Source organism: Trifolium pratense, linkage group LG6 (genome assembly GCF_020283565.1).
Source record: "Trifolium pratense cultivar HEN17-A07 linkage group LG6, ARS_RC_1.1, whole genome shotgun sequence".
Taxonomy (NCBI): Eukaryota; Viridiplantae; Streptophyta; class Magnoliopsida; order Fabales; family Fabaceae; genus Trifolium; species Trifolium pratense.
Window position 1 is genome coordinate 15,771,585 of NC_060064.1, and position 27,205 is coordinate 15,798,789.

A 27,205-nucleotide genomic window follows, 5' to 3' on the forward strand; every position below is an offset into this window, starting at 1 on the left:
ATCTACTCCCAATCAGAAGGTAGTCTCGGAAAGGTCATGCGAGCATTGAACGGATAAGCCATCGTATATGCGAGGGAGACAGAATCATGTTGATCGATCGGAAGGTCATGCGAAGAAGAAAGAAAGAAAGAAAGTGAGGATTGAAGCGGTTGTTTTTTTTTTTTAATGTTTGAAGTGCCATGTCATTCTCAATTTTCTTGCTTTGACCTTTTCGGACAAACAAGCAAATGCTTGTTTGTCCGAAAAGGTCAAAGCAAGAAAATTGAGAATGACATGGCACTTCAAACATTAAAAAAAAAAAACAACCGCTTCAATCCTCACTTTCTTTCTTTCTTTCTTCTTCGCATGACCTTCCGATCGATCAACATGATTCTGTCTCCCTCGCATATACGATGGCTTATCCGTTCAATGCTCGCATGACCTTTCCGAGACTACCTTCTGATTGGGAGTAGATATTACCTTATGATTATCGTTCTAATCACTATGGGATGAAGGCGGTGACAGATAAACCAAAATTAATTTCTGGGTGAATGGGTTTATTGGAGTGTTGAAATAGAATTAGACTATTGACGCAACCTTGATTGACAAACATCCTCAATTGTAGTAGTTGTTGAATTTAGTGACTGTACCGACCCTTATTACTTCATAATTTTTTAACTCATTTTTGGTATAGATGAGGAAGAGGTTATGAGTTGTCAGGTTATCAGTTGTCACTATGCTGTTGAGTATGTGTTTTCATGGTTTGATTTTGCTAGTTCTTGTTGCTTTCCTGGTTGTAGAAGATAAGGTGAATCTGTTTCTATTGGAAACTGAAATATAGGATTTTATAGTTTACTCAAATTCAGTTCCTATAGTTTGGCTTAGTTTGTGTCTATATTTTAGCTTAAGTTGTTGTATATATGTATCAGTATTTTTACTATAGCATTAATGTAAACAAACTCCAATTCAAACTCTTTTACTGGTTTTGTTGTGTTTATTGACAATATTGGCAAGCTACTGATGCTACTGCGCTGGCAGTTTGGTTTTTCCTCCATATTACTATAGTGCATTGGTTAGTGTTTAATATATTTTGCAGTTTTCAAAAACAAAACTCTTTATTGGTAAAAGACGGATGTTTGATTCATAATGCTGAGTTTTATGTAGCAGATATGCATCAAAGGAAGGAAGATGGAGCATACTTAAAATTGATTTTCAAAGGCAAAACTGAGTTTTTTCATTAAATTAAATCTCTAAAGATCACAAAACTTGTAAATCATCAACATAATAAACCAAAGATTTTACACAATATCATATCGCCAAAATTGCTCAACTTCTCAACAGTACTTTTTAAATTGACGGCGCACAATTTGATGACTTGATGATATACAACTTACAACATTGTGCAAATTAAGATACATAAACTAGTCACATGGTTTTTTAAAAGCCTAGGCACTTGATAGTATTTCTTACCTCTATCAAATTGCATGTCTGGATTTTCTACATTAGTGTATTCTTGATTTGGATTGAAGGGAGCTAAATTACCAACAATACCACTAGTCTGAGAATAACTTTTCTCATGCTATGAATATTTACAAACAAAACACAAACAATTAGTATGAAGTGTCATATTAAGAATCAAACTAGTCGATCAATTTTAAATAAACAAGAATGTTGAATCAAATTAAAGTAATAAATTCCATTTACTTGAATGCTTTCTTGTGTTCCAATCCCATCAATAATTTGAGATCTAAAATATTTTTCATTTGCAATTTCTTGAACTCTAGAGATACACAGGCCCTGCTATAAAAATCTAAGTTATACACATGTATATTACAACATTAAAGTGTAGAAAATATATTTGAATAATTCAAGATCACCTCTTCTTGACTTTGATCAGTTTTACTCTTTTGGGTTCTTTTTTGAGTTTTCTTTCTAGCAATCTTGTTTTTGACAATTCGGTCAACTTTTGAAGTCTTTCTTGTTGAAGGAGGACGCCCTTTACATCGGGTCGGTAATGGATCAAGAATTCTAGTCATATGGTTTTGAACATAACCATCTTGTTCTACAATCTTGGAAGATGAGTTTTTACACGGTAACTCAATTTTCAAGCGCTCAATCCAATTTATCACTTTCGATAAATCATCTTCAGTATTTATCCTTGTAGAAGCAACTTCGTAGAAAGCATCACATGCTTTGTTAACACGTTGTAGTCCAGGATTTCTAGCTGAATGATCAAAACCACATTTAATAAGAGTGTGTCTCCGCCTTATATCCTTTCTCCATCGTGACAGAATATAACCTGGTGGCACCGACTCTGCTTTACCAGTGAGTGTAAGCACACAAAGTATATGCCGACATAAAATACCTTTAAACTCAAATAAACAACAAGTGCATTGTAATTCAAAGTCTTTCTCATTGAAGAATACCTTGAAAACTATGTCTTGAGTTTTATTGAAAACTTTCTTATTTTCTGTAACAGAAAATATTGAAATCAAGCCCTCCGATCTTTCAAATAAAGTATGGCAATACATCAGAGAAGCAACCTCAGCTTGAAATTCTTTGAATTTTGCATTAGTGAATGCATTTTGGAATTGAGATTCAAAACCAAAATGACTTACACAAGCAATTGTAGCATTAAATGAATTAAAATCAGCCAAGTTTTCCTTCTCAATTTTGTCTTTTAATGCATTGTCATATTGTTCAACAAATTGTTTAAGTGCTGTCTTTGAGTTTACATACCCATCAAAAAAAGAGTTCATACTTTCACTTCTTTGTGTAGTTGACATTCCAGCCCAAAACGTGTCTCTCACATACACAGGAACCCAACGATTTCGTTCATCAAATAGCCCTTTCAACCATTCATTATCTTGAAGTTCATAATATCCCACCATTTTTTCCCACTTCTCTACAAAATCACTTTTACTCCAAGAATCATATACAATGTCATGCAAGAGTGTTTTGATAGACTCATAATCAGAGTGTCTACCTAATTTTTCTGGAACCTTTTTCATTATATGCCACTAGAGCTGTCAAAGGGGTCGGCCCGGTCCAGCCCGACCCGGCCCGAGGGGGCCCGTTCATATAAAGGGCCTGGCCCGGCCTGGCCCGTTAACTTCGTGGCCCAGCCCGCCTAGCCCGGCCCAATAAGTAAAAGCCTATATGGCCCGATGGACCGGCCCACTAATTTTCAGTTTTTTTTTTTGAAAAAAAAAACAGATTCTAGTACTAAATTTATTTTATATCTAAATATCCCTATATTTTCTCACATAATCTCCCAAACAATAATATCATCCTCTTTATCCTCATCAAACAAACAAACAAATCTCTAACAAATAATCTCATCATAATCCAAAAAGTTTTTTGTCATATTATTATTATTATTATTATTAGCGGCCAGTGTCAGTTTGTGTGATCCACATTTTCTATTTTGCCTTATGTTTTGGTGAGTTTGTTAATAAAAGATTTTTACAGCTAAAAAAAAAGACGCGTCTTATGTTATGGTGAGTTTGTTAATAAAAGTTTTTTGCTGCCCAAAAAAAAAATTAAGGGTATTGTTGTTATTATGAAAAGTTCACACCAAATTTTTTTGTATCCTCTTTATACATAGGTATTGATTTCCACCTCGTATCTCAGTATTTTATATCTACTTCTAATATAATCAAATTAATTACTACCAAAGTTACTAATTTATCCTTAGTAGTTTTAACTATATTCCAAGTTTTATATCCTTCATTGTAATTTCACAACAAAAAAATATAGAAAGAATATAAGATAAATACAATAAAAACATGATATGCTTAGAAATATGAATAAAACAGATTATAGATAGGAACAAAACACAAATAATAACAATAAAACGATAATTTGTTTTAAAAAAAATAATAAAACGACAAAACTAATAAAAAAGATTATATATAATTTATGCGTAAAAATAGGATCAAAATATAACAATAAAAAAATTATAGAATTTTTTAAAATATTTTTTAAGGGGCCGGCCCAGAAGCCCGTGGGCCGGCCCATGACTGCCCATGAAAAAGCCTGGCCCGATAAGGTCTGGCCCGATAAGGCCCGGCCCGCTAAAGTCTGGCCCGATAAGGTCTGGCCCGATAGGCCTAATAGGCCGGCCCAATAGCCCGACCCATTTTGACAGCTCTATATGCCACAAGCACCATCGATGACGAGCTTTCGGAAAGACAACCTCAATTGAATTCTTCATTGCTCTATCTTGATCGGTAATTATGGCATTTGGTGCATGTCCTTGCATACATTCCAGCCATGTTTTGAATAACCAAGTAAAAGTTTCAGTATCCTCATTCGACAACAAAGCACAACCTAATAGAATAGACTGACCGTGATGATTCACCCCAACAAAAGGGGCAAAAGGCATGTCATATTTGTTTGTCAAATAAGTGGTGTCAAACGTTATGACTTCACCAAAATATTCATATGCAGCTCTAGATCTCGCATCTGCCCAAAACACATTCTGTAAACGACTTTCATCATCCAAATCCATTACATAATAAAATTGACTATTTTGTTTTTGCATCCTAACAAAATAGTTTTGAATAGCATCAGCATCCCCTGTTCCAAGTCGTAGCCGTCGTACTTTATCTATATAATTTCTACAATCTTTTTCGCCAAAACTAAGATTCTCATAACCGTCAGCTTCAACAACCAATGATCGAAAGTTTCTGCTTACGTTAATTCCAGCTTGATCATTAAGTTCCAATCTCCTTTTCATATAAGGCCCCAAATTCTTATTGCATCTAAAATACCGTGCTTTTGTTGGGCTTAATTCATGATTATGCTCAAGAATAACACTTGAAATTGTAACTGTTCCTTCTAAAGACATACAGGCATTCAATCTAGCCTTGCATTGTGTTTTTGTAATAGGATTTGGCTTCAAAAGATTCTTTGAATTGCTCACATACTTTCTTGCTCGACTACATCCTAAAGTAAAATATCTTTTTCCATCATCTCCATTTTTTGAACTGATTTTACGAAATCCAAAACCCATACAACGAGCATAATTCATGTAATAGTCGGTAGCTTCATCTTCAGAGCTAAATGTCATCCCAGCCCTAGGATTTTCACCATCATAAGGCAATTTTTTATCTAAAATATCATCATTTTTTTTACTTCCTTCACTTATTTCCTCGTCAAATGAAGATGCAACTCTGTCTCCCACTGATGCATTAATAAAAAATAAAAAAACTAAATGAATCAATTCCTAATACTCTATCTAGATTATATGATATAAAAACAACAATCTACAAAAAAAATTATAAGTACAAGAGATACTCATGAATTTGAGCACAAAACCAATCTACAAACACACCATGTAGTCAAAATGAATAGAAGATCAACCAACAGCAACTAAACAGAGTTGTATCCATAAAACATAAACTAACAACCTGATGAAAAAACCATAAGGCAGGGTACTTACTTGTAATTAATTGTATATTAAGTTGTTGCAAGTGAAACGAACAAAACAAAAAGTTGGGATTGTGGGTTGCGGCGGCAAGGCGACAGCTGCAGAAATGATAGCGACAACAGCAAATATGATTACTGTAAATATGATGTTCTGCAACTGATTAGGATGTTCTGCAAAAGGAGAGACGTTTGCGCGCGAGAGAAGGTGCGGCGGTTTCTTTTCCAGGAGTGGTTTTGTTGTCTTAGCTTTTTTTTTTATTTATTATTTGTAACAACCTAAAAACCATTATTTATGTGGGACAGCGCATGTGCAGGGCATGCTTTCTTGCCTTTCGTTTTTGACTCTGTCGTACCAAATAGCGGTGCTGATTTTTTAACTAATGTCTTTAGATTTCGACACGTGATAAACAAAAAACACACGTGGACAGCCACATAGGATGACTTACCCAGTCAAGGGCCACGTGAACAAATTGCACCCATTTGTTCAACAATTTCTCTCTCAATAATCTCTTCTTTTATAAAAATAATAATAATAATAATAATAATAATGAATAATCTTTTTCGAGTTGGTGTATTTACATTTATGTGATTTTTATAATGTTGCTGGTGTGTTACATTGAATGAGACCACTAACTATGCATGTATATTCAAACAAAAAATGAAAATGAAATGGACCTTCATGTAATTCAATTTCTTATAAGATTTTTTTATTTCGTTCGGAGTGAAAAGTGTATTTCATGTCACCACCGCAAGAGAAAGGAAATGGAATAATTGCGATAGAAATTATGAAAAATAAAGTGGAAGATAAGAGAGGAGAGTAAGCAACACAACCATGTTAAAGAAGAGAATCAAAGAGACATCCAATAACAAAAGAAGAAAGGGTTGGTTGACAAATGGTGTGTGAAAAAATTATTTGTTTTAAAGAATGTGGGTGCAAAAAATATCATCCTAAAGGTAAACTTAGGGGAACTTTCAAGTGAGAGAATTTTTAAATAAGAGGATGAGAGGGTTAAATGAGAACCCTCGGATCAATCTTTATTGTGATCTTTAATTTTCTTAATTGTAGTGTAATCTTTTCAACTTCTATCCCTATGCATCTTCTCTCGTGACTCTTAACCTTCTCAGTATCTCTCATACGAAAGTTTGTTTTTCTCCCTGGAAGCTTTTTTCTTTCTTTCCCTTCAACCTTGTTCTTCCTTATTCTCTCTGCTAAACGCCGCAAGATCTGCGGATTACTTGACTCTTCTATTTAATGTAATTCATCTCAACAAACTTGGCTAATTAATATGTGAAAAATTATTGCAACTGTTTTGGTTATATGAATCTTAGTCAATTTAAAACTTTTTGTGTTTTCAACTACAAACCTGGCCAAAAAAATAACTCGGAAGCTAGAAAGTCATGGCTTTTTAAATCGAGTATCAATAATTATTGTTTCCAAGCTTAAGCTCATCCTTATCAGTTTGTGGCACTTATCGGTTTTCATTTGTAAAACAAAGAGAAAAGAAAGAAAAGAGCAGATACAAAAAACAATAGCTAATGTTTGTTCTTCCTACACCACTTTCCAATGATGAATAACAAAAAATGTTTCTTTAAGGTTTATTAGTTACAAAAATATAAATTGAAAATCATTCAAAAAGGGGTTAATTAGATGTAGGAGATTTATTTTCTATTTATTTTTCGATTATTTATTTCTTTGATACAAAGCAAGAGGTAAGTAAATCAAATCCTAATGTTAATGGTTTCCAGAAAATAATCCGGGAGTATAAAGAGAGGTGTTGTAGAGAGAGAGAGAGAGAGAGAGAGAGAGAGAGAGAGAGGATAGTAGTTGTGCGTGGGTAAGAAAACATACGCTGACACGCTGAAACAAAGCTAACGTTTGATCTGAACCGTATATATTAATCCAACGACTATTATTAAATGCTCTCATCTCTCGTATTAACAACTCCTCTCATTTGATAGTTCCCCAATTTATAATTCAATTATCACCTTTTAAAAGGGTGCTAAGAGACTGCAAGTTTTTCTTACCCTTTAGAATATTTGAATATTTGGTTGCTTTTAAAATAGATTGGTTGCTTTTATAGTAATTTGGTTGTTGTCAAACTACATTGTCAAATAACTTTTCTATATATTATATGTTTCATATAACATTGTAGTGAGTCTAGATTAGTATAGTGGAATTGCCGCAATTTGAGGCGGCAACAACCTCCATTGTTGTAGGCGGCTCGCGAGAAGATGACATCGCACCAAACCCTATCACTGGTATGCTATTCCACACTATTGACAATATGTGTGTGGGTGTGCACGCGCCATTACAGGAATCTGTGTATTAAATTAATAGTTGCCAATTTGAATTACAAAAATTTATAAATACAAGTTACAATTAACATTAACATGTTAATCTGTCTCATAAACATCTTTGTGATCATTTCCCAAATGACCATGAAACTTGAAAAAATCTAACAAGACAAACAACAACAACAACAACAACAACAACAACAACAACAAAAAACTGAGATTTAACATATTTTGGTCTTTAATTGAATATTGTAAGAAGCATAGCAACGGGACTAAATCCCTGGACCGGAAGTGGAGCTTAGGCAAAGTCCTACTCAAAGGGTTGGCTTCATGACCCAAAAACCCCTTCATAATAACATAAACTATTCCTTAATCAACTTACCAAGTAACATAAAATTAAAAACTAACATAACACCAAACATTATTTAACAATGTCTTATCTACCAACAAAAAATATAATGATAATGTCTTCTGCCTTTTTTTTTGTTTGTTGGTCAACACGACAAGACATTTTAGCTTCTTTCTATTTTTGTTACTATTGCTCGTTGTACGTAAAAATAGGCAAATTGAAAGGCAAATATAAATAAGAGCCTTCAAATAAAACGACATTATAGCATTTTATTACATCTTCATTATACTTTAACATTTAAGAGTCATTATAAATAATATGCAATGCAATATATTATATATATTATATTATAATTCTAATAGCATTTTCACTATAACAAGATCACCATAGTCACACAACATCATGATTACAAACTTGTTCTATGTGGTTTTCTTAGTAATCATTATTTGTTCATCTTCTTTTCTAATATCAGTCTCTCATTCTGATGGTGGTATGAATCATATTTGTTTTCAAGCATTCTATCAATTTTTTAAATTTCAAGACGGAAAAATTTAAAAGTAAAAGGGGTGAATATTGTTATCATCCATTACATTTTCAATTGATAGAACTAAGATTTTTAGTAATATATTTGCACAAGTCTTGGTAATTTTTAATTTCAATAAAATTTTCCCTGCTAAATGAAACTAATTTGATTTTCCTTTTTTTTTTCTTCCACAAGTTTATATTATATATGTTCTCATCGAAACTTTGTTTCATACATATAAGATGAATAATCGTCTTAATTGATATTGCTTAATTCCTACGAATGACAATCTTAATGCAACACTTGTCTCTTCATTGTTTTAAGGATCTTTGTAATCTACTGTCGGTCCAATTAATTGAATTATAATCATTAATGCTTTATTTCTTTTAATGTTTTTGACCATTTTTTTATCAGAGGTTGAATACAACTACAAAAGTGGAGATAGTAAAGGACCAGAGAATTGGGGGAAGATAAAACCAGAATGGAAACTTTGTGGGATTGGAAAATCACAATCTCCAATTGATATCCTAAATAATATGGTGCAAGAACTCCCTGAACTTGGTAAACTTGAAAAAAATTACAAACCAGCCCCCGCTGTTCTAAAGAACAGGAGTCATGATGTCAAGGTAGGCCAATATCTCACCAACTAGTCCATCATTTTCATTCATGATGTACGTCAAGGTCTTAAATGTGAGTGTAGTTGAGATGCAAACTTTTATACTACATTAGAAATTGCGGTTGCATAGACCTAAAAATTCGTTATATTGCGTTCGCAATTGTAGTTGTGTACCACAATTTAAAATCACGCACGACATGGTCAATCTTATTCAAATTAAACTTATGAATATACGATCAATCAACGAAACTAATATATATGCCTAATGTTTTGACAGCTCGTATGGAATGGTGATGCAGGGAAGTTTGACATAAAGGGAATCTCCTACAAACTAGTAAATTGTCATTGGCATATACCTGCAGAGCACACTTTGAATGGAACAAAGTGAGTCTGCCGTTTCATTATCAATAGGATTCTTTATCCTACTTTATTTTTTTAAGATAAGCACCAATAAACTCATTCATACACCATTTTATTATTATTATTATTATTATTATTATTATTATTATTATTATTATTATTATTATTATTATTATTATTATTGATATGTGTATGTATTGATTGCTATATTGTATTTGTTTTTTTGTAGGTTTGATATGGAACTACATGCAGTTCATCAAAACTCTAAAGGAGAGATAGCTGTTATTGGAATATGGTATAAAATTGGAGGTCAAGATTCCTTCCTTTCAAAGGTTTAATATATTTCTTGATCTTTGTAATTACTTTCATAATTTTATCTATGGATGTATTTTAGGGACACTACTCATTTACATACATATAAATATGTGTTACCTAGTTAAAATTAAGGTTTAAATATCATTTTATTCAATGAATTTACAACTTTTTGTTAATCATAGTAAATAAAAACTGTTTGTGTTTGTTTCTTGCAGATTTAAAAGCTAAATCTAAATTTAAAAAAAAAACTTACATCGACTAAAAGAAAAATTATAATTGCAATGACTAAATCATATCTAAATCTAAAACGAGTGTTTACAAATATTTGCATTTAGGTATACTTGTGTGTATATATATATATATATATATATATATATTAGTAAATGTTGTAAAATAAATCGAAACCCTATTCAAAGTCGAAATTGTGAACTTGATTATATCAATAAATTTGATAAACTATCGACATAATTACTTTACGGATAAAGATGATTTATGATTGATTGACAACGTATAAAGTTTTACACTGACATATCATCAAAATTAATCAGTTCCGTGAGGTTAGCTCAGTTGGCAAGATATTGCATTATATATGCAGGGGGCGGAGTTCGAACCCCGATCATCCCACTTATCCACCTTAAATGTGAAATTTCTAGCCACTAAATTATTTGACAAAAAAAATTAAAAAATCAAAATTGATCGGTTAATTTAAAAAGATTGAGTCATAAAGTAGTGGAAAAATAAAAGATACAAAGCAATCCAATATAGTGATGGTATTAGGTATATAAAAAAAATATAGTGATGGTATTACTATGACAGAAAGATTCATTGCAAAATATTTTTTGTGCATGTTTTGATGTTTAAAAACTTTATATTATATTTTTTGCAGTTGCTTGAAAAAATAAAGTTAATTGGTGACAAGGATATGGATATAGGAAAAATTAACCCAAAAAAAATCAAGTTTGGAAGCAAAAATTATTACAGATATATTGGTTCTCTTACAACTCCACCATGTACTGAAGGTGTTATTTGGACAGTGCTGCAAAAGGTTCCTATACTTTCGCATGAATTTTTTTAACTATAGTATACAATCATTTGTACTACACACACACTTTTTATAAACTTATATTAATTTTTTATTACAGGTGAGGACAGTCTCGAGTGAACAACTAAAGGTTTTGAAAGAAGCTGTTCATCCTGTAAGTATATAAACATAAAGTAGATAAAAGTTAAGAGAAAATATCAAAAAATTTCATTGAAATTGTAGGATTGCATCAATAGACTGATATATTATCGATATTCTAAAATGGTTTCATAAATTACAAAATTTTAATCAAATTTTCCATCGATTTGTAGCAATATAATGACATTTAATATTGGTCCCCATGAGCATAATTGAGTTGGTAGGGACATTATAATATGAATGGGCCAAAGTTCGAGTTCGAGATTTCTCAGAAGGGATGAAATTATGGCCAACAAATTACTCGACCAATTTTATTTTATTTGGGTCATTTAGAGTATTTGATTGCAATATGCATTTGATAACATATGAACAAAGATCATTTGAAAATATGAATAATGTGCATGTCTAAGTTAATACAACCCTAAAATTTCAAATTATATTTTATAATTACCTAAAGAAAATATATTGATAAATATTATTCAAAATGTAGAACATAGTTTTTTAAATGTAATAATGTCACTAAAAATAAGCACAAAAATTTATACTAGTCTTATCTAAATAATGATTGTTTTACAGGGATTTGAGGAAAATGCAAGGCCAACTCAGGATCTTGGTGAAAAACAAGTTTTTTCATATAATTCTAAAAAGAAAGTAGTACAAGAATAAGTAGATTTTGTTATGAATTAGTAACAATGTTTGTGGTGGTTTGTTGGAGCGCTGCCAAACAAAAATGATTCTTTTTTTTTTTAATATAGTGAGTCATGTTTGTGTGTAAAGTGGGTACATGTGGAAAATGAATCTTGGCAATAGCTATCCCAGCTGCAATAGATTAACTGTTAGATTGTTTTTTTAGCCACCCATCGTATTGACTTGTAATATTTTTTTTAAAAAAAAATCAATTTTAGTAGTAATAAAAAAGAAGTTTTATGTTTGGCTCAATTCTTTCTTCATGCATGTAATATACTTTTCATTGTAAGTTGTATATCGTCACATACTCACATGTTTATATTATTTTAAATATTCAATAATTTTATTTTTGGCAGAACATTTAATAATTTAAAAACCATGTTATGTTGTGACAAGTCAATCAAAATGTTGTCTTAAATTTTCTATCTCTTTAAATATATCAAATTTGATCTTTTATAATAAGAAGAAGGTGTCCAACGTCGAACACGTCACATCCTAGTGGAAGTTGTTAATGTTAGGGGTAACTGCAAACACATTGATATTCAAGTTAGTAAAATGCGTGAAGTAAGAGGTATAAAGTTATATGACAACATATCATAGTCCTTTGAAGAAAGGAGTATTTATAGGCCCGACGCGTAGTCTTAGTTATTTGGGAGGGAGACATTCATGGTATCCCAACAATGGCAGAAGAGAATCAAAGAAATTAAGGCATGAAATGATTAAGCGTATGTTACGAACAGAGATGTTTACGTCCATTGATATCCGAGGGCTAGATGGATCCCCAAAGTGGGTCGGTCAAATCCTTAGGAATGTGCCGAGCGGTACAATGAGCACGGGCATTGGGTCTCCTCAATCCTAAACAACTTTCGTTTTTAATTTCTACAAAACTTCTTTTAAATTTTTCTCACACTTAGAATACGTCAATATATAACACAACCACCGAAAATAAAATTGGATGCTTAACATCGCCATTTAAGATAAATGATGTTGTCAGACATGTTATTTCAAGTTATAAGCGTGTGTTACTACTATTGCAGCGCTGTAGTTAGAAGGAGTATCTCTAAAACATGTTTCTAACCTTAAGTAATTAAAATTATCATACTGATCTAATTTCATACATATGAGTTTTCTTCATTGCCCATGTTCATTTTTTGACAAATAATTAAATTAAGATAATTTTTTTCTCCTCATATTCTGGTACTCTTTACACTCTTTCTAATTTTTTGACAAATCACTAAATTAAATTAAGGATAAATTTTGTTTTCCAATACCAAATTTTAATAAAAAAAATATTATTATAATCATTATACTCTTTTACATTTTACTTCTACTATTTATGTGAGACCTATATCTTTTACTCATATATATTAATAAAATTTTGTCTATTTTTTTATAATTTCTATGAGACCTATATTTATACTCATATGTTAATACGATGATCTATTGTTTTTTGTTGTGATTTATATGAGACTTATATATTTACTCAAATATTAATAAAGTTTTGTCTATTTTTTGATAATTTATACGAGATCTATATGTATACGATGACCTAATATTTTTTGTGATTTCTATGAAACCTGTTTTTACTCATATAATAAAGTTGTCTATTTTTTGATAATTTCTATGAAGCTTATATTTATACTCATAATAATATATTTATAAAAGTATTGGTTTCATAGATGTTAGATTTAGAGTTATAAAATTAATGTTAAACCACCACTTATCATTGGATGAAAAATAAGAAGAAGAAAAGAGGAAAGTAGATTACTTAAAAGTCCTAAGCAACATTAACTACTTAAAAGTTAAAAAAAATTCACAATTTTTTTTTTCCCTAACAACTCAAAATTGGGTTTGATTTGATTTTTCTAACTAGATTAACTACTTTAAAATTTAAAAAAACATCAAAATTAGCAAATAATTGCAACTTTATTACCCACCGTAGATCAGACAAATCCAACATTCATCCAACCGTCAAAATCAAAACCCACCTGGAAGCGCACATTAGCCTAACCATACTCACCAAGCGCACGTTAGAATCCGCTAATGCTTCTCTACGATCTTCACCATCGTTCTCTTCTCTTCCCATTCCCCACCTTATACTACGCATCCCTCCGTTCCCTTTCTATTTCTAGGGTTTACGTTCTTCTTCATCTTCCTCTTCTTCATGCTTCATCCAATAATTAGGGTTCATTTCTTCACATTGTAGTTTCGTTTCCTTTCACTACATGGATCACAGAACCTACTCCACTCTCTTCAATCTACAGGTTAGTCTCCATTTACTTTCTTCTTGTTGTGGAAAATGGAAATTCATCACTTTTTTTTTGGGATTTTTTGTTCTCACTGTTTAGTGTCTGAATTGAATTAGTAGAATTTGTTAGTTTTTTGATTGCATTGTTTTTGTAGTCTTTGGTGAACTTTGAACTTCCAGAACAAGATGATGATTTTGAATATTATGGGAATAGTAGTCAGGATGAGAGCAGAAACATCAGAGGTAGGCACTTTTTTTTATAATTTGTTTGGGGGATTGGATTATTGTTTAATTTGAGTACTTAAATTTTAGGTTTTTAGATTAGAGAGTTTCATAATAATCATATTCATAGCTAATTGGTATTTTTTGATTGTGAGTGATGGTTCTATTGTAAAGAGTAAATATGCTAAGTGTGTTTGGGATGCTTCAATGTGTAGGTGGGGCAATTGATAATAATGGGAATGGGAATGTGTCGGGAAGGGATTTGAATTTGTTGAAGAAGAGGAGGTTGTCTCGAAACAGTGAAAACGAGGAAAAGAGTGGTTTTGACGGGACACGTATGATGGAGGAACGATACCGATCAATGCTTGGAGACCATATTAAGAAATACAAGAGGAGGTTTAAGGGTGCTTCGAGTAATACTGGCTCAAATCCGGTTGCTGTTCCATTTGTTAAAAGTAACAATGGATTAAAACCTCCCAAGCTTGGGAATGAGCGCAGGAGAGGTTTGCGTGATGAAGAGACTATATCTGAATGGATAAATAATTCCAATGCTCAGAAACCAGGGAACTTTCTTGATACAGATTTCATACAGCAACGTCGCACTGATAGGTTTGTTTTTTCTGTTTTTTCTTCCCTGTTCATTTTATAGTGTTTGAGGAATTTGAGTAACAGTCTTTGTTTAAGTTACAAATAACCCTACCTTTTCCAGGGTTATGTATGAACCTGCATCAATGTATATTGGGGATGGTATAGCTTATAAGATTCCTCCAATTTATGATAAGTTGGCAGCAACGGTGAACCTTCCAAGCCTCTCAGATATCCACATTGAGGATTTTTACCTAAAAGGGACATTGGATTTGGGATCCTTGGCCGAAATGATGGCATCTGATAAAAGGTCTGAGAATAGAAACCGAGCAGGCATGGGGGAAACTATATCCCAATATGAATCACTTCAAGCACGTCTAAAGGACACACCAGCTTCTAATTCCACTCACAAATTCAGTTTGAAAATATCTGATGCTGATTTGAATTCCTCCATTCCGGAGGGGGCAGCTGGAAGCATAAAGCGATATATTTTATCCGAGGGTGGTATATTGCAGGTTTATTATGTGAAGGTTTTGGAGAAAGGAGACACTTATGAGGTACCTATCAGATAATATGTAAGATGTTTTTCCATTTATCTTTACCACACTTCTTTTTTTTAATTACAATGTTCCTTTGTCTTTCAACTGCTTCAGATCATTGAAAGAAGCTTACCCAAGAAACAAAAGATAATGAAAGACCCTGCGTTAATAGAGAAAGAGGAAATGGAAAAATTGGGAAGGATTTGGGTAAATATTGTGCGAAGAGACATACCAAGACATCATAGGAATTTTACTACTTTTCATCGAAAGCAGCTCGTTGATGCCAAGAGGGCCTCAGAAAACTGTCAAAGAGAGGCATGCTCTGTCCCCCTTCAGTAGATTCTTCCTGTGTATTTCACATTGGCTTGTAGTATATCTAATTTATTACTAATATATAGATGTCTAGTTTAAAGCTTTTGATGGTATGTTTTGCATTTTTCATTTGTACTTCAATAAGTTGTATGAGTCTATTTTCTTTCAGGTTAAAATGAAAGTTAGTAGATCGCTTAAATGGACGAGAACTGCTAGCATACGCACCCGAAAACTAGCTAGAGACATGTTACTATTCTGGAAACGAATAGATAAGGAGATGGTAATTTTTAATTTGTTGCTTCAGTTTATTGATTTTTATGGTGCATGTTATTTACTTTGGAGGACAGTGTATTTTAAGTTAGAGGAACATTACGGTTGCAAACTCTTCCTTAAGCCCTACCTTTACTTTTGAAAACTTGTTTCATGCATGAGAGTTGATAAGGTTTTATCAACTTAACTATGTGTTTTCTTCAAAAAAAAAAAAAATCAACTTGACTGTGTGCTTTGGCCATTTATCTAATGGATAATAGTCTTGAATTCTCCATGTTAATGAGATTACTGAGATGGTGTCTCAATTTTTTAAATGTGGCGAGTCATGATTGATCTGGGTGCTGGGTGGTATATGCACTTTTCAAATCAAGATATTAAAGTATGGGTTCTGAGCTGTTCAATTTAGATGTTTTTGAGATTCAGATAAGGAGATTTGGAGTTTGTTTGCTAGATACACCACACTGTTGGTTCTAATAGGGTGATCTATATGGGAGACATGCAGATGTTGTCATTTGTATTTGAAATTACCTTTCGAAACGTGAATATTGTCATGCTGATGTAATAGTCACTCATAGTATACACTTGACTTGAATATGCTGTAATTTTTCTATTTCATCCCTTGCAGTTAGAAGTGAGGAGAAGGGAGGAAAAAGAAGCTGCTGAAGCTTTGAGGCGTGAGCAGGAGCTTCGAGAAGCAAAGAGGCAACAGCAAAGGCTAAATTTTCTTATACAACAGACTGAGCTGTACAGTCACTTTATGCAGAACAAGTCAATATCTTCAGAAGCTCTATCCATGGCGGATGAAAGTACAAACGATGAAAATGCACTGATCAACTCTCTAGCAGATGGTTCTAACGGGGAGGAAGATCCCGAAGAAGTTGAACTGAAGAAGGAAGCTTTGAAGGCTGCTCAAGAAGCAGTTTCTAAGCAAAAAATGTTAACAAGTGCTTTTGACACTGAATGCTTGAGGTTGCGCCAGGCTGGTGAATCTGATTCACTTCAACCAGAAGTTTCTGGAGCAAGTAATATTGACTTGAAGACCCCGTGAGTTTCCTCTCCTTATTTATTTTGAATGCCTATCCACAGATTCTAATGTATAAACGTACTCATGCGAATGGTGTTGATGGTCAATTAGATGTATCGAGGAATATGACATAAGCAACATTGTTCATTCTAATAAATTTTTGCATTGTTGTATTGCAGCTCCACCATGCCCGTAGCATCGACAGTTCGGACACCTGAATTATTTAATGGAATTCTCAAAGATTATCAGCTAAAAGGTCTTCAATGGCTAGTTAATTGTTATGAGCAGGTTGTTGAGCACTCTTAAATAAAGTCTCAATGATTTATTTCTTTTGGTTGCTAATTAGATGCTTTTGGTCTCTTTCAGGGTTTAAATGGTATTCTTGCCGACGAGATGGGACTTGGAAAGACCATTCAGGCTATGGTTTTCTTAGCTCATTTAGCCGAGGTAGCTGTTCATTCAGCCTTTTTTGTTCATTTCAATAACTTTATTCAACTTGTTGTAACTTGCTTGTCCCATGCAGGAGAAAAACATATGGGGACCTTTTTTGATTGTTGCACCTGCTTCTGTATTAAATAATTGGAATGAGGAACTCGAGCGCTTCTGCCCTGAACTGAAAATACTTCCTTATTGGGGTGGGCTTTCAGAGCGGACAGTGCTTAGGAAAAGTATGAATCCAAAGGATCTTTATCGCAGGTAATATTATTTTCTTATGCATTTTCATTACCTTGAAACACAGGTGGTAGTAATGGCCTTTCTTGTAATAAATAAAATGTTGCTAACCCTAGAAAGGTATTTCAGTACATATAAATTTGATGTGTGGATTGTGGAATGTATTCTCCCTAGGTGCTTGTTTGAGAAAAATAGAATTGTGAGGCTAATACAATATTTTTCCCTTGACCTGCCAATAATAAATTCTATTTTTATTTCTTTTTGGTCTTTAATTTTGAACCGTCTAATTTCTGTTGTTATTGTACCTTATTTACCAGGGAAGCTAAATTTCACATTCTCATCACAAGCTACCAGCTGTTAGTCGCTGATGAGAAGTATTTCCGGCGTGTGAAATGGCAGTATATGGTTTTAGATGAAGCTCAAGCAATTAAAAGTGCCAACAGGTTTGCATTATTATCTTTTTCTGGGGCGCATAAGTGAATGTCATTAATTATTAGTCGCTCATTGTTCCTACCAGATATTTAAACAAAACTGTTATTAGTTATTTTAATAGGTGCATTTTTTTAGTATCTAGCTGTGTATAATTTTTTTATATATTTTGTTAATTGTGTCATTGATGAAATATTTATCCAACAGTATAAGATGGAAGACACTCCTCAGCTTTAACTGTCGGAATCGCCTACTGCTGACTGGTACACCCGTTCAGAATAATATGGCTGAGTTATGGGCTCTTCTTCACTTCATTATGCCAACTTTATTTGACAGCCACGAGCAGTTTAATGAGTGGTTTTCAAAAGGGTATGTATTCCTAATTTTTGTCCTTGGATAATTTTGCTAATTTAACTACAGTCTGACTATCTTTTATTATTTATGACATTATAGAATTGAGAACCATGCAGAACATGGGGGTACTTTGAATGAGCACCAACTTAATCGATTGGTAAGTGTATTTCCTGTATGATAGTAAAAATAAAGATATGGTAAGGATGTTTTGTTGCATTACATTAATTTCTTTTAATCAGAAATTGATTGGGCATATAAAACCTGCGTTGTGGAATGAGAGGTGATAGAAACTGGTATCTTACTATCTTATTACAAAATAATAGGGAAATAAAGCAGAACTTCGAGGGTCTGCAACCTCCAAATACCCAAAACCCCTAATTCTCTCAATTGACAAGATTCTCCTCATTCCGAATCCTTTTTCTCAGCTATAGGCAACATGCCTTATTTCTCCTAAGTCCCTGATTGACTCCAATCGACTAACTAGCTAACTGAGGTTTTTTATAGGGGCTGGCTTTGGGTTATACGTTTGGGAAGTTGTTGGTGCCGTTCCTTGTCTTATTGCCTTTGTTGGATGTCAATTTTTTAAAATTTTCTGTTACAGACCCAGAGAAAAGAAATCAGAAATTAATAGAAAGAATCAAAAGATGTCAAAAGATTTCTCATTTCACACAGATTATTGAATTGCCATAACAATTCCCTCCTTCCTGATTTTCCCTATTTATAACCCCTTTCCAACTATCCTACTAAGGGGCTGATTGGGAAAGCCGAGTGGAGTGCAGCGTCCAAGATGTTGGCTCAGGGGCGCTACTACGATAGGGACATGGTATTATGGGGTACCCATGTCCCACAGCGGGTAGTGTGGGATGCTTAGTGGGGTATTTAAGTGTGTTGCTTCTTGTTCTTCCCCCTTGAATTGATAACTAGCTTTTTAAGGGTGGGTTCCCCAACTGCTTGGATACTTATCAGAATGATTGGGTATCTCTCTTCATTAGCTACAAAAGATTTCTCATTTCACACAGATTGTTGAATTTACATAATGATTCCCTCCATCCTAATTTTCCCTATTTATAACCCCTTCTAACTAATCAAACAAATATAACGCCTCTTTATTTTCCTAACATATTCACAATGTATAAATATGCATATGGGTTTGTGTTTGTGTTAAACAAAGATATGAAAATTTAGATTACAATAGAATGTCTTGTATGGCGACTTTCATTTTTATTTTAAATTTTTGATATATATTCAGTTGCTCTTCTTTTAACAGCATTCAATTATAAAACCTTTCATGCTGCGGCGTGTTAAAAAAGATGTAATTTCTGAGCTGACTAGCAAAACTGAAATTACCGTGCACTGCAAGTTAAGTTCTCGGCAGCAAGCTTTCTATCAAGCAATTAAGAACAAGATATCTCTTGCTGAATTGTTTGATAGTAATCGTGGACAGCTCAATGAGAAGAAAATCCTGAATTTAATGAACATTGTTATTCAACTGAGGAAGGTAGACAATCCATATTATTCATCCTTTATTTTCTCTGTTTTTAGTTTTAGAAGTTTAAATTTGTATTAATTGGTCCCAGTTGAAATAAGTATTGTTATTGTGTTTAAACTTTTAATTGTGTGATTTGTTTTTCCCAACCATGATCACTCATAATAAATGTTGCTTTTTGGATATGTTAGGTTTGCAACCATCCAGAGTTGTTTGAAAGGAGTGAGGGAAGCACATACCTTTACTTTGGAGAGATTCCAAATTCCCTTCCTCCTCCTCCATTTGGGGAGTTAGAGGATGTATATTATTCTGGTGGCCATAACCCCATCTCATATGAGGTACTTCTAGATTTTTACTCACTGTATAAAAAACATATCAATTTATTGTTCTCTCTTCAATGTCCCATGTTTTTCATTCCATTTTCTGAGCAAAATCAGTATGTTGCATCACATTGTATTTCAATTTTCATGTCATTTTTGTTAAAAGCCCCACATTTGATGGGATAAGTGTGGACAATTATCATCCCTTAAGCTAGCTTTTGGGGTTGATTTAAGCCTAGCCCAATTTAAGATGGTATCTAACTCGATTTTAGATCTGTTATTGGGTCACTCACATTTATCCGTGCTCCTAGGGTCTAATCCAGGCGTGAGGGAATGTATTGAGAATTTGAGATCCATCACCCGACCCGCATGTTTATGCACTTTAGAGTCCAATCCTGCGATTGTGGGGGTAAGTTAAGACTTAAGATCCCACATCGACTAGAGATATGGAAAAATTCATCCCAATAATACGTGGTATTCCTCACCCCTTGAGCTAGCTTTGGGGTTGATACAATAAAACTAATAGTAATAACCCTAATTAAATAACGAAACTATTTTTTTTTTTTTGATAAATAACGAAACGATGAAATTAGGAAATAGGGTCTAATATTTCTTCTATAATTAGACAACTAACTAATTCAACAACATACTCCAAAAATCTTTTTTGGATATTTTGAGATACATCATGCATATGTGGAGGATAATAGAAGCTGTATCAATGCTTTCACGTTAAACTTTAAACTATTCTGGCTAATGTATGTGACAATTTATAACATGTCGGACTCATAATGGCTTATCCTCTATGCACATCTGATCATAGTCTTAAATAGATTGTTATTTTACCCTATAATTCATTATGTCGGCAATGTCTCCTTATTGTTGTCCCATTTTTTCAGATACCAAAACTTGTGTATCAAGAAATTATGCGGAGTTCTGAAACTCTCGGTTCAGCTGTTGGTCATGGTATCTGCAGAGAATCTTTTCAGAAGTATTTTAATATTTTTAGACCAGAAAATGTTTATCAATCTGTCTTTTCAGAAGACATGCATGTTAAAAGTGGAACCTTTGGATTTACTCATTTGATGGATTTATCTCCACAAGAGGTGACATTTCTTGTTACTGGTTCTTTTATGGAGAGACTATTATTTTCTATGATGAGGTGGGAACAAAAATTCATTAATGAAGTTGTAGAATTTCTTACGGAGACCATAGATGATGATTTGGAATGTAATTACCTTGAAAAAGACAAAGTGAGAACTGTCACACGTATGTTATTGGTGCCGTCCAGATCTGAGACCAAGTTTCTACAGAACAGATTGCCAACTGGACCCAGCCATTCTCCTTTTGAGGCCTTAGTTGTCCCACATCAGGAGAGAATTTTATCAAATGCAAGGCTTCTTCACTCAGCTTACACATATATCCCACAAAGTAGAGCACCCCCAGTATGTTTTGTTTCTTCATTTTCTAGTCTTCTGATAATTTTTCCAAAATAAGTGCCTTCTATTAGCAAAATGATATTAACTACCAACCATGTTTCTTTTTCCCTTAGATTGGTGCTCACTGCTCTGATAGGAACTTCTACTATAAGATGACTGAGGAACTACATGATCCATGGGTTAAGAGGTTGTTTGTGGGGTTTGCACGTACGTCTGATTGTAATGGGCCTAGAAAGCCAGATGGTTCTCATCATTTAATTCAAGAGATTGATTCTGAACAACCTGTTTGTAAACCTGCTCTTCAGTTAACGCACAGTATTTTTGGGTCTTCTCCACCTATGCAAAATTTTGATCCAGCAAAATTGCTTACCGTAAGTATTCTTTTACCTCCTTTATTGTTTCTCGAGGAGTACCCCCTTCATCTCTTGACTTTTGTGTCAAATGGATCTTCTAATTTAAATAATTTTGATATAGGACTCTGGGAAGCTTCAAACACTTGATATATTATTGAAACGTTTACGAGCAGGAAATCATCGTGTTCTCTTGTTTGCTCAGATGACCAAGATGCTGAATATTTTGGAGGTATTTTAAACTTTTCACTGTTAAACCTTTTGATATTGCCATTTAGAGTTTATTCATTTTATTCATTTTTATGGGCTTTTTTCTTATGCTGACCGGTGATTTAATCCTTCTTACAGGACTATATGAACTATAGAAAATATAAGTATTTTAGACTTGATGGATCAACATCTATTCAGGACCGCAGAGACATGGTCAGAGACTTTCAGCATAGGTAATGTATATTTTGTAATTTTTCCATACTGTACTCTAGTTAGACTAGGCCTCGTTTGACCCTACTTATTTTCCACTTTTTTTCTTCTCCTTAAAAGTAGTAAATAAGTAAAAAATTATGTTTGACCCAACTTCTTATTTTTTACTTCTTCACTTTATTTCTCTAATTCTTTTAAGAAGAAATAGGGCCAAATACAATTTTCTACTTCTCTATTTCTTTTAAGGAGAAGTAGAAAAGTAGAAAATAAGTAGGGTCAAACGGGGCCTAACAATACTTATTTCATTATGTAGCTTTATGTAACTTTTTTATTAATTTGTTGTAGGCCTGATGTTTTCGTGTTCTTACTGAGTACAAGAGCTGGTGGATTGGGTATTAACTTGACAGCTGCTGACACGGTCATATTTTATGAGAGTGATTGGAATCCAACTTTGGATCTACAGGCAATGGATAGAGCTCATCGTTTGGGTCAGACAAAAGATGTTAGTTCCATTTCTTCCTCTCCCTTCCTCCTCATGTGCACATATAAGTTGATTATTCTATTGATGCGATGTTTCTTAGTTTTTGGGATCTCAACAATTGATCCCTGAATTTTTCCTTTCTTTCACATTTTTGCTTGCACAGACACCAAAGCTATTCCTTTTGTGTTTGTTCTTAATTTAAAACAACTAACTAACATTAGATGTATTTTCAAATTTGTAGGTTACTGTCTACCGACTTATATGTAAAGAGACAGTCGAAGAGAAGATTCTTCTCAGAGCTAGTCAGAAAAGTACTGTACAGAACCTTGTCATGACTGGTGGTTCTGTTGGAGGTGATCTTTTAGCTCCTGAGGATGTGGTATCTTTGCTTCTGGATGATGTTCAGTTACAGCAGAAATTTCAAAATATAACTGTCCAGGTTGGTTGTGAAATCTAGTCTCTAGAATTCATTATTTTACATTATGCAGTTGAATATCCTTCTCATCAACTGAATAAACAAGGATTAAAATAAGTTCCAGAAAGCCTAAAACCTTGAGTTTTTTATTCCGGATTATATTTGACCTCACTTATCCTTCCAGGTAAGGGATAAGCAAAAGAAAAAACAGCCTATGAAGGGTATTTTGGTAAATGAAGATGGTGATGCTTCTCTGGAAGATATATCAAATCCTGTAGCTCTGGGTGCAACAGATGATCTTGCCGTGGACCCAGAGGGATCAAAGTCCAGTAATAAAAAGGTATCATTGTGCTTCTAAACTTATTCATTTTGAAAATGCTTTCAATTATTTTTTTTACTGACTCATTTCATTCGGTTGCATTCTAAAATCTCTTAAGTTTTCTTGGAAGTTTTTTTTTTTTTCTTTAATCATTTTCTGTTGCTCTAGTTGAGTAATTATCATTTATTTCAAGCTGTTGTAAATTGAGTAAGGGTAGTTCAGAAAAATGAAACTCATGGCTTACGTTTCTTAATCTTTATGCCTTTCACCAAAACATTGTACTATATCTTGAGTTGGACTGGAGGGAATAAAAAGGTTTCATTGTGCTTCTAAACTTATTCATTTTGAAAATGCTTTCAATTATTTTTTTTTACTGACTCATTTCATTCGGTTGCATTCAAAAATCTCTTAAGTTTTCTTGGAAGTTTTTTTTTCCTTTAATCATTTTCTGTTGCTCTAGTTGAGTAATTATCATTTATTTCAAGCTGTTGTAAATTGAGTAAGGGTAGTTTAGAAAAATGAAACTCATATGGCTTAAGTTTCTTAATCTTTATGCCTTTCACCAAAACATTGTACTATATCTTGAGTTGGACTGGAGGGAATAAAATGACAAGACTTCAGAAGATTTTGAATGCCCGAGTATTCTTTCTTGATATTCTGTAGGCCTAGAAAATATATTGTCTTGTTCTGCGGATACTGGATAAGCTGTATTGTTTCAAGGAGGTATATTCAAGTTCAGGAATTATTTTTCCTTAAAATCAGGGAAAGGAGACGTGTGCATTAAATGGATGCATATTTTATCTGCTTTACTGGATCAACTGTACATTTCACCTTCTGATCTGTGGATCTCTGTTTTATTCTCTACTGCTGTTTAAATAACATAAGAGGGACCTATTAGAAAGGACACTAGTAACTTTCAATATGCGGACCCTCAAACCATCAGGAGTGAGACTTGTCACTTGTGTCTATATCTTTCATAACCAGATCATCATGTAACATTAGAGAATGAAAATATGTAGTATTTTATTGCTTTTTATCATTTAGGTGATAATGGTTGAATTTTTAGGTGTACTTATTTTGTGAATTTGTTATTTTCGACTTGCTAACATGATGTTTATTTGCAGAGAAAAGCTACCTCAGATAAGAAAATTTTGAGGCCAAAGAATTCTCAGAAGACGAGTGAGTTTGATGCCCCGCCTTTGGACAACGAATTGGATGATGTCCACTTAAATACTGATCCTGTAGTTCAGAAACCTAAGAGACCAAAGAGAATAAAGAAAAATGTGAATGAAATGTATGAAGATACTCTTCCTGGGACAGCTACCACTGTGGCCCCAGAGCAGACCCAATTTCAACCTCCACACGATGAAGGTTCGAAAATAGAATCAGGCCAAGACACCTAATATTTTACCAAAAACTGGGGAGTCCCTGTTATATCAGCTCTGTGGATCAACAGTTTTGGGGAGACTGCTAAATCCATTCTCAATATGATCAACAGTTTCTAGTTAGTTCCCTGTTTCTTGGTTCTTGTCTGACTGTAAATAATGGCAGCAAAGTTTGAGTCAAGACAAGCAAAGAAAGGCTGTAAATGCTATGTTGTATTTGTATATAGTAGTAGTACTAAATATATGTTGGTTATAGATCATCACTTCTTCCAGCATTGTTGTACAGATTAGGCTATCATCACTATAGTTGATTTTTGGTGCCACGAGCAATATTTGAAGCCTAATTGATATACATATGGTAAAGCTGCCCTCACCAGAGTCCATTCCTTGACAATTTATCACCCCGTAATCAATATGATGGTGAGTTTGTGACATGTTAAGAACAAGTTGTTTAATTAATCTTATGCAGGGATTAATAGTGTATTTGAAAGACTGATTGTTTGTTTTTGAGTGCTTTGGTAAGAGATTGAAATTTGCTAATATGCTACAACTGGAATCATACTTGAACAAGATAATGTTGTATCATGCACAATTTTTCTTTTCTTTCTCTTTCACCATTAAATCAATAAGTTCCATTATATTTCACTTGATCCAATACCTATAAGTTACAATGGTGAAAAAAATTTGTGTTAAGCAACGTGTATCTAACTTGCAAACCATAAAGTCAGTATGCAAACATAAGATTAGGGGAGAAATTTGTTTACTTCTCATGTACACAAAAATAATAAATATCTTGTTGTCTCATCAAATACTTCAATCCAAATGTAATCAATATATTGGTGCGTCAATCATGGGCTACATGTGCACATTCATTAATTGAAGCTAAATTGTGACAATAACATAAATTTAACTAAACGTCAAAAAAGAAAAATTAACTAGTTTTTCAAAAAGTTTAGAAGAAAAAATAATTCCCGTAAGTACATCTCAATTGGTAGCTAGCAAGCTAGCAAGAATGTTAATGGATTTTTCACTTTTTTACGCTTAAAAGTGCGTTATTCTTTTTTTTTTTTTTTCACCACCAGTTTAATCTGGTTTGGGGTCAATTATGACATCAAGTAATTTCAGCCCCCTCTCGATCGTAGTTGCGGGGGATCGAACCACGATCATCCCTACCAAGTTCAACGTCAATCATCACTGAACCAACTGACGATTGGTTAAAAGTGCGTTATTGTAGTCACTAATTACTTGACAAAAATAAATAAAGCACTAAAACAACAAAACAAATACTACCTCTGGTTTTAAATATATCAAAATATTAAGTCAATAAAAATTATTGTATCTTATTTTCAATAGATCAAATACATCAATCTTGCTTACGGAATTTTTGTTTATATTTAAGAATGAAAGTATGATGATTTTTGAAATAGTTATATTCCAACCACAAGTATAAAGAAGATAAAATGTCTCGTTATCAACTAAATAATATTAGTCTCATATCAAATTCAAATGTCCTAACTTATGTGGTATTCTAAGACAATCACCAAAGAACCAAAGACCCTAAGAGCATAAAAATCCCAAATTTGTGAATGATGGCAACATTGAGGTAAAATGTTCCATCTAATCTAACTATTTCAAATAAAGAAAAACTCAAAGTAGGAGCGGGCATATGAAATAGAACAACATTTAATATGTGAGCAGCAACCACAAGAAGACAAATGAATTGGGAGGCTGATCACATGAAATGAAACTACTTGCAAAGTCACACAATATTAATGACCGTTGGGGAAGTTGGCCACACCCAATCATCTTTAATGCCAACTGATTTATTGGTTACACTGACACCCTATGTCAAATGACTCAACCCTTAAGAGAAATTATTTTTGGACAAAATAATTTGATTAACAAAAATCTAATCTAATATCTAATATAATCTTAAAAGTAGGGTTATTCCTTCCGAATTAATTTCCCGCAAAACATCATGACTCTAAAACTTACCAATCAGTGGACCGCATAACTATACATATGGTTGGATGAATTGAGAAGTCAAACTAATAAAAACATGACACTTGTTATTCGGGAGGCTCATGAGATTAATATGTTACGATTATGATGTAGGGTTATTTCTTCCAAATTAATTTTCCGCAAAACATCATGACTCTAAAACTTACTCCCTCCGGCCTCATATATAAGCAAAAGTGATT

The 27,205-nt window shown here is 33.2% G+C and overlaps 3 protein-coding genes across 4 annotated transcripts; 2 read left to right on the forward strand and 1 right to left on the reverse strand.

The window, feature by feature from the left end:
* Nucleotides 1-1,551: 1,551 nt before the first annotated feature.
* On the reverse strand, nucleotides 1,552-5,284 carry LOC123891811 (protein FAR-RED IMPAIRED RESPONSE 1-like). Its single transcript, XM_045941695.1, has 4 exons — nucleotides 5,272-5,284; nucleotides 4,118-5,166; nucleotides 1,857-2,999; nucleotides 1,552-1,776 (listed from the first exon to the last, which is right to left on the reverse strand). Exons 1-4 carry the CDS (start codon nucleotides 5,282-5,284, stop codon nucleotides 1,615-1,617), a joined length of 2,367 nt encoding a protein of 788 aa, XP_045797651.1. The 3' UTR covers nucleotides 1,552-1,614.
* Nucleotides 5,285-8,458: 3,174 nt separating this feature from the next.
* On the forward strand, nucleotides 8,459-11,759 carry LOC123892577 (alpha carbonic anhydrase 4-like). Its single transcript, XM_045942395.1, has 7 exons — nucleotides 8,459-8,546; nucleotides 8,994-9,205; nucleotides 9,473-9,579; nucleotides 9,785-9,887; nucleotides 10,757-10,915; nucleotides 11,013-11,066; nucleotides 11,627-11,759. Exons 1-7 carry the CDS (start codon nucleotides 8,459-8,461, stop codon nucleotides 11,714-11,716), a joined length of 813 nt encoding a protein of 270 aa, XP_045798351.1. The 3' UTR covers nucleotides 11,717-11,759.
* A 1,986-nt stretch (nucleotides 11,760-13,745) lies between these two features.
* LOC123892518 (chromatin-remodeling ATPase INO80-like) lies at nucleotides 13,746-25,497 on the forward strand. 2 transcript variants are annotated; one of them, XM_045942325.1, is made up of 23 exons: nucleotides 13,746-14,001; nucleotides 14,141-14,228; nucleotides 14,423-14,816; nucleotides 14,917-15,349; nucleotides 15,446-15,646; nucleotides 15,813-15,923; nucleotides 16,539-16,957; nucleotides 17,117-17,225; nucleotides 17,304-17,384; nucleotides 17,461-17,633; nucleotides 17,927-18,052; nucleotides 18,246-18,407; nucleotides 18,492-18,549; nucleotides 19,660-19,890; nucleotides 20,070-20,216; nucleotides 21,095-21,640; nucleotides 21,748-22,005; nucleotides 22,109-22,216; nucleotides 22,333-22,427; nucleotides 22,750-22,906; nucleotides 23,127-23,324; nucleotides 23,485-23,640; nucleotides 24,744-25,497. In XM_045942325.1, the coding sequence occupies exons 1-23, from the start codon at nucleotides 13,963-13,965 to the stop codon at nucleotides 25,020-25,022; spliced, it is 4,569 nt and encodes a 1,522-aa protein (XP_045798281.1). In that variant the 5' UTR covers nucleotides 13,746-13,962; the 3' UTR covers nucleotides 25,023-25,497. The 2 variants fall into 2 exon arrangements, with proteins under 2 accessions (XP_045798281.1, XP_045798282.1); XM_045942326.1 differs by lacking the exon at nucleotides 14,141-14,228 and having other exon boundaries at nucleotides 13,803-14,001.
* The last annotated feature ends 1,708 nt before the right edge of the window (nucleotides 25,498-27,205 follow it).